Source organism: Eublepharis macularius, chromosome 6, assembly GCF_028583425.1.
Source record: "Eublepharis macularius isolate TG4126 chromosome 6, MPM_Emac_v1.0, whole genome shotgun sequence".
NCBI lineage: Eukaryota > Metazoa > Chordata > Lepidosauria > Squamata > Eublepharidae > Eublepharis > Eublepharis macularius.
In genome coordinates this window covers 39736071-39743829 of record NC_072795.1, presented here as the reverse complement: position 1 = coordinate 39743829, position 7759 = coordinate 39736071, and the positions used below count along the sequence as shown (strand labels likewise).

Below are 7759 nucleotides of genomic sequence, written 5' to 3'. Positions count from 1 at the left end.
TTCAGGTACTCAACTGCCAGAATTATTTCAGAGTCAAAAACACACACACCCAATGACTTTCCCCCTTTTTTCATACAACATTGATCCAGGGAAGCATGTTAAGTGTTCTGGAGAGAGAGGGCATGTCCTGATAACCTGATGACCCCGCCTGATAATAAGGAGAATGTTTACCTTGCCACAGGGAGATATGTTCCTAGAGTAGCAAAAACACCCCCAATACAAACATCACTAGTAATTATTAATTTTAGATTTTCTTTACCCCGCGTAAAAGTGTGTTTACAGGCTCTAGATGTTGGATATTATGAAATACAATTACTTCTGCCATTATTAATTGATTTTTCTACCCCAAGATATATTGGAATTTGGCTTGGGGTGTGAATGCACCCCAGAAATACTTTTTTTTCCTGAATTCAGTAACAGGATTATTATGCCAACCGTACTCATTTTGTTTGCCTGACTCTCAAAATTGAACATGTTCATAGTAATTTGAGTGCTCTCAATTGGATCAAAATATTTATTTATTTGAAAAAAAATTATGCCCTGCTTCTCCCAAAGGAAGTACACTAAAGTTGAAATTATTTTTTTTAAAAAAATCATAAAATTACATTAAAGAACAACTAAATGGAAACAACAAATTATCTAATCAACATTCAATCGAATAGCTTCTGAAACAAAACAATCTAATAAATGGTAAAAAGAAGAGCAGTTTAAACTTCCTCTGGGAGGCTATTCTACAGTCTAAACACCATCACAGTGAAAGAATGAGCCCTCACTGAAGCCAATCACACTCGGAAAATTGATGGAACCATTAGGAGAAATGTATTAGCAGTTCTAAGCTGGCAAATAAGCATATTAAGGAGACAGTCCCACAAATATGTGGACCTCAGACTGTGAGAGATTTTTATAGGTATTGAATTGAACTTGGAATCATATAGGTAGCCTGTGAAACTTTTAAAGCTTCCAGATGTCTTTCTGTTGCCACATTGCTGTCAAAAGGCAGGCTATTGTATGTATTTTGTAGCAACTGAACTTTCTGGGATATATTCAAGGATGGTGCAGTAGAGCAATCCAACAAAGAGTATATGGAAGTATGGATCAACTATGCAAGGTTGGCAAAGTGGAAGTTGCTTACAAACCACGGTTGGATCCACTGGAAGAGTCCACATAAAGAGTTTATTTTTGTATTTACTTCATTTATAGCCCACTGTTGTCACTGGAACTCAAGGCAGATTCTACACCAAGTTACAAGGGAATCATCAATGGAAGGAATAGTACAGGCTGCTCAACTAGAGAGAAAATGGGCATTACGAGAAAAATAAGTTGATGTTTCAACATTTTATTTGTGACAATCAAATATCAATAACGAATGTCTCTGGCGCAACACACCCAAGAGTAGAAGAGTCTTGTCAAGTGTTGGAACTATCCTCTTACAGATCCAAGATCATGTTTCAGAGACCATCAAAAACCCACTGAATGCCTGAATGTGTTGAAGATCTACAGGAAGATTAGTAGAGGGATGACTGAATGGTAACTCTTTATTTACATCTGTGGGGCAGACATTTTTGAAGCCAGGATCTAAGCTTGTTTTGGACCGCAAGATGGAATCCTTGGGATTCCATGTCATTTCATAACATTAGATCTGAACCTCAAAGCTCAAACTGCTGCTTCATATTTAGCGATTGTGATAGTTCCATTGTCATCTATATTTAAGGCTTCATACTTTTGACAAGGTGATATCAAAGGCTTGAGGCACAAATTTCAACATCAAAGGAATTTGAAAGAATTCTCAAAAGTTCCTGGTAAGATTGTGTTTCCCTCCACAACATATTATGGGATTTATACCCATAATATGCCCCATCCGTGGGTGCAAGTCCCAGTTCAAGAAAGGATCTATGTACCTGCCAGCAATACCTCAAGAGAACAATAAAGAAAAAATACATTCCATAAGGGTCCTGAGATGCTTAAAAGAAAAGTGGGTATACAAATATTTTAAATCAATCAATCAATAAATCGGCACCTCCCGGGGGCGTGCGCGCGCGCTTACCCGGGTGCCGTCCTTTGCCCTCGCGCCTGGAAAAAGCGGGCGGACCTCCCTGCATCCGGGGATATGGGGAGGCGTGGCCGGCAGTTTTGAGCCGGCCCCTGCCTCCTCTGTGGCGCAGTTGACTTTGCAAGCTCGTGGGAAAGGGAGCGTCCCTTGGCTTCCCCGGCTTGCAAAGAGCGGAGGCTAGGCCGTGCGGGCCTTTAAGCCCCGGGGGCACTGCCCGGGAGTTGGGAAGCACGTTCGGGTGCTTTCCCTTTGGAGCGGCTGTGCGGGTGGGCCCAGGAGCTTCAGCGGCGGCGTCTGGAGATCAGCGGCATCCCGGCCTCAGCGGCCTCTCCATCCGGCGGCTCCGGCCGCAGCAGGGTTTTTTCCCTGGGGCTTGCTTTCTCGGGGAGGGTGTTTTCAGCCCGTGCGCGCCACGCACGCCTGCCGTGCCTCTGCTGGGGCATTTGCTGTTGGGCCTCCCATTCAGACTCTCCCCCCCCCTTATTTCTGGCCCTGGGTTCGGGGTTTTCTGCCTCGGTTTGGGTTGGCTCAGGGCGGCTTTGTGCGCCAGCTGGGTCAGTGTAGCCTCCCCCCCCATATTCCCCCCCTTCCCACCTTGCTAGGGGATTGCAATAACTGATACTTAGGCATCAGTGGCTATCCTATATATAGAGAGAGTGCGAGTACTGAGGGTGGGGAGCTGGAGTGGTGCTGGCTTGTTAACTTGCTTCAGGCTTGTTTGCCCCCCCCCTTCTTTCTGGTTTCTATCCGGAGGGTCCAGTTGGCGTGGGTGGTTTCTGCCCTTTGCTTCCTTCTTAGCCATGCCGCCCAAGAAGGGGGTGGGTGTGAGTAAAGGCAAGCAGCCTGCTAAACGCCCCGCTGCTGGGCGCGGGTTGCCTGCGTCCTCATCTGATGAGGATGAGGGGGAAGCTGCAAGGCAAGAAATTCTGGCCAAGTTGGCTGCTCTTGAGAGAAGTAAAGGGGCGGGCTATGGGCAGCCTGCTGCCTCTAGGGCGCAGAGGGCCTCTAAGCGGGTCTCCTCTGCCACTTTTCAGAGGGATGTCTTAAATCGTCTGTCCGCTCTTGAAGGTTCCGTGGAGGCGGCCGGTGCAGCGGAAGGTCGGTCTGGTGGCAGTGAACCTGGAGGGGCCGTGGAGCTGGAAGCACAGGCTACCACGGAGTCAGCGGAGGAGCCGCCTGTTGCGGTGGTAGTGGACCAACCGGAAGGGGATGGTAAGCCGCCTGCACCACACGCTTCTTACACTTGGCCTTGGGGTCCAGTCAGTGTTCCCGGGCCATCCAGCTGGATCCCTCCATCGCAGGGAGCTGGGTCTCAGGTTAACCCGGTAGGGGGCTTGCAGCCCTGGCCTGGTTACATGTACCAGGGGGCTCAGAGCGGCCCTGTCCCTTGGCAATTATGGGGCTCCCAGTCCCCGTCATTGCAGGTCGGGGCGGGGTCTCCAGCTCCCGGGGTGGCTCAGGCGGGTGTGTCGAGCCATGCTGTGGGCAACCATGCTTTTGGGCAGCCACAGTGGATGTGGCCCCCGGCCGCTGGTATTCCCTATTACCCTGCCTTGGGGGTTATGCCCTACAGGGCCATGCCGTTCGGAGATACTGCGTTGCCATTAGGTGACCACTTGACGCCCGCCACTAGGGACAAGATTTTGCGGGGCGAATTCGTGGACGTCTTTACCCTCCTTTTCCGTGAGCTGGAAAAGAAGGATAAGGAGGACATGGATGACCGTGATAAGGAACGGCTAAAACGGCGGAAAATTGACCGTACCTGGGCGAATTGGTTGCCGGGGATGTTAATTTATGCGGGGGTAATCGCGCGTGCCCAACCTCAGAGGGCTGCCCCTCTGTTCCAATTCATTGATATAGTCTATCGGGCACATGCGGAGTTCGTCGGGGCTGCTTGGATGCAGTACGACGAAGAGTTCCGTATGCGAGCTGCGGTAGATCCCACGCTACCCTGGGACCGCATTCACCAGCAGCTTTGGCTGCAGCTTATGGCACCTGCCAAGCCCAATCTGGGCGACAGGTCAGACAGCGGGCACTTGGTACAGCGTCTCTCCTCCCCTCCTGGCTCCCGCACCTCTGCGGGGCAGCCGGTTCAGCCCCGGCTGCTTTGCTGGGACTTTGCTTACCAGGGGGTGTGCGCCAGGAGGGGGTGTGGGTTTCGGCACGAGTGCCCCAGGTGCAAAGGCCCCCATGCCTTCTCAGCTTGTCCTCGCCCCCGTCCGCGAGGAGGTGGTTCTCGGCCCGGTGGCGGACAGTGGAAGCCTTCAGCTGAAAAGGGGTCCAACGCCCATAAAGCTGAGGGTCCTCCATAAGTTGTTGCAAGGATATCCGGATAAGGAATCCGCTCAGTTTTTGTTAGAGGGGTTTAGTTTTGGTTTTAGGATACCTTTTCAGGGCCCTCGGGCCCCCTTCATGTCATCCAACCTGCGTTCGGTGGTTGGCATGGAGGAGGTGGTTAGGCAGAAAATTAGGAAGGAATGTGTTGAGGGGAGAGTGTTGGGCCCTTTCCATTCCCCTCCAGTCCCCAATTTGAGGGTCTCCCCATTGGGAGTAGTACCCAAGAAAGCTGCTGGGGAGTATCGCTTAATTCACCACCTGTCCTTTCCCAGAGGTGGGTCTGTTAATGATGCCATCCCCGAGCACTTGTGCTCGGTTCGGTATACGTCCTTTGACGAGGCGGTGGCTATGGTGAAGCGCAATGGTATTGGGGCGGAAATGGCGAAATGCGACATTAAGTCGGCCTTTCGTCTTTTACCTGTCCATCCATTGGATTTTGAGTTGCTAGGATTCTCCTTTGATGGCCAGTTCTACATGGACAGAGCCCTCCCTATGGGATGCTCAGTTTCCTGTTCGGCCTTTGAGAAATTTAGTACCTTTCTGGAGTGGGCATTGCGTCACAGGCAGTACTGCCGTGACTCCGCCCACTATTTGGATGATTTTATTTTTTGTGGACCACAGGGGTCCGGCCAATGCGAACGGTTGCTGGCTGGCTTCATAGCTTTGGCGGGGGAGCTGGGTGTTCCCCTAGCTCACGAAAAGACTGAAGGCCCCACCCAGGTTTTGACTTACCTGGGTATCGAAATTGATACCGTTCAGCAGACTTTCCGTCTCCCAATGGCAAAGGTGGTTGAGCTTAGAGCACGCTTGGCGGCGCTCAAGGATAAAAGGAAGGCTTCCTTGCTCGAACTTCAGCAGTTGGTGGGCCACCTAAATTTTGCCTGCAAGGCGGGTGGCGCCAGGGCGCCCTTTCTTGCGGCGGCTTTGTGACGCGATGGCCGGACTTCGGCTCCCACACCACAGGATCCGGCTGTCACATGGGATCAAGGATGACCTTAGGGTTTGGGAGGAGTTTCTTACCTCCTTTAATGGGGTCACCTTTTGGCGAGATGATCTGCTTCTTGAAGCGGAGCTGCGTGTGTCCTCAGATGCCGCTGGATCAGTGGGATTTGGGGTTTACTTTCGGGGGCACTGGTGCGCGGAGCCCTGGCCCGCCGCATGGCATGACGGCGATATTCTCAAGGATCTGACGTTTCTGGAATTTTTTCCAATTCTGGTTGCGGTATGGCTGTGGGGGGAAGAGCTGGCCAATCATGTAGTCCACTTTTGGTGTGACAACATGGCTGTGGTCCAGGTTATTAACTCATTGTCATCCCGGTCGCCCAGGGTCATGCGGCTGGTCAGGCCGTTTACGCTCAGGTGCCTTCGTTTGAACGTCTTGTTTCGGGCGAGGCACATTCCCGGTCTAGACAATGGGGTGGCGGACGCTCTGTCTCGCCGGCAGATGGAGAGGTTCCGTCAATTGGCCCCAGATGCCGACGCCTTGCCGGTCCGGATACCCTCGGAGCTGTGGATTCTTGGAGGGCCGAAGCACGCAGGGCCATCCGACTAGCCATCGCTCCTAGCACCAGAAGGTCGTATGATCGCGCGGTGCAACAGTTTGCCAGCTTCCGGCTGGAAGCTGGTTTGGAGCAACACTGGCCCATTCCGGCGGAACACCTGATGCAGTTCTGCGTGGAAAGGAAAAGGGCTGGCCTGGCGGTGAAGTCCATTCGTGGGCTTTTGGCTGCCCTGGCCTTCGTTAGTAAGGCTCGGGGTTTCCCGGAAGTTACGGGGGATTTTAGGGTACGGAAAATGTTGGAGGGGTGGTCTAGGGAGGTAGGATCTCGACCTGATACTAGGCAACCCATTTCCCCTGCTATCTTGAGAGGTTTGAGTATGGCGTGGGGCCCAATTTGCTCCTCGGAGTATGAGGCCATTCTTTTCCATGCGGCTTCCCTTACTGCCTTTTTTGGAGCTTTTAGAGTCGGGGAGCTTGTAGCTCAATCCTGGGATGACAGGTCTGGTAGAGCCCTTGGGGTTCGGGATGTGCAGTTTGATGGAGACGGGGTTTCCATCTGCCTTCGTCGTTCCAAGACTGACCAGCGCCGGAAAGGGGTAGTAGTCCAGCTGGGTACGTGTGCTGAGGAGGAGCTTTGCCCGGTGAGGGCTTTGCGAGCTTTTCTCAAAGTGCGGGGCCCGGAGGAGGGGCTTCTCTTTCGTCACTGTGATGGGACACCCCTTACGAGGTATCAGTTCTGGTCCATTACAGAGAGGGCGCTTGCCAGGCTCGGCCTGAAAGGTTTCAAGTTTTGCTCCCATTCATTTCGTATTGGGGCAGCCTCTACCGCTGCTGCTATGGGGTACCCCGAGGCGGCCATTCGCAGCGTGGGGCGGTGGCGCTCGGCGGCGTTCAAGGGATATGTACGTCCCCTTCTGCACCAATCGTAGCTTTGGCTAATTGTTCTTTTCTTCTTTAGGTGCTGTGGTTCGCCGAGGGAGGTGTCGGATCCTCATCTGCGGACACAGTATGATTTTTTGGGCAGCGCATCAGGCCAAGAGGACCCTGTGGGGGTCTCAGCTTGGCCTTAGTCGTTGGGCCCAGGTTGAGTGGCAGGGCCGTCGGGGCCTGCGTTGGCCGGGCCTGTTGCCGCTCCTGTTTGAGGGGCGGTGTTCCCCGCCGCCGGATTTCTTAGTTATCCACCTAGGTGGCAACGACTTGGGCTGGGTTAAGGGTAAGGCCCTTACTATGCAGGCACAGGCTGACTTAAAGTTCATTGCTAAGCAATGGCCTGGTGTCCTCATCATTTGGTCTGCCATCCTCCCACGCCGTATTTGGCGGGAGGCTTTGGATCACGACGCTGTTGAGCGCGCTAGGCGCAAGGCCAACAAAGCTATGTTCAAGGCATTGTGTGCAGGGCTGGGGATTTATTTGCCCCACCCTCGGATTCGTGACACGTATGCCAACCTCTACAGAGGTGACGGCATTCACCTGTCCGTCCAGGGTAATGAAATATTTCTGACCGATTTACGGCAAGGGTTGTTGCTTTCCCTGCAGGAGTTGTGGGGCGTCAGGGCCTAAGCAGAGGCTTGGCCCTGTCGGTGGCAGGTTAGTTGGGGTAGGCAGAGCGGGCCGGTGGGCACCCGGTGGCATTTCCCCATTGGTGGGGAATGGGGGCCTTTTACGGATCAGCGGCGGGCTTTACGGCTGCCAGCAGAGAGGGCAGGCTGCCCTGGGTCCCCCTGGAAAAGGCCTTCCCTCGGGCTTTACGGCTGGGGTGTATGGTGCTTTAAAGGGGGGAACCATTCGCCTGGCCGGCTGGGTTACAGCCATGCATGCATGGCTCGCACCTGGGGCAGGGGGTGCTCGCCCATGCAGTTCGAGGAGCAGGT

General features: G+C 53.1%; 1 protein-coding gene across 1 annotated transcript; it reads left to right on the top strand.

Annotated features, from left to right (window-relative positions):
- Positions 1-2778: 2778 nt before the first annotated feature.
- On the top strand, positions 2779-7525 carry LOC129331753 (uncharacterized). Its single transcript, XM_054982247.1, has 2 exons — positions 2779-3262; positions 6847-7525. The coding sequence occupies exons 1-2, from the start codon at positions 2851-2853 to the stop codon at positions 7446-7448; spliced, it is 1014 nt and encodes a 337-aa protein (XP_054838222.1). The 5' UTR covers positions 2779-2850; the 3' UTR covers positions 7449-7525.
- The last annotated feature ends 234 nt before the right edge of the window (positions 7526-7759 follow it).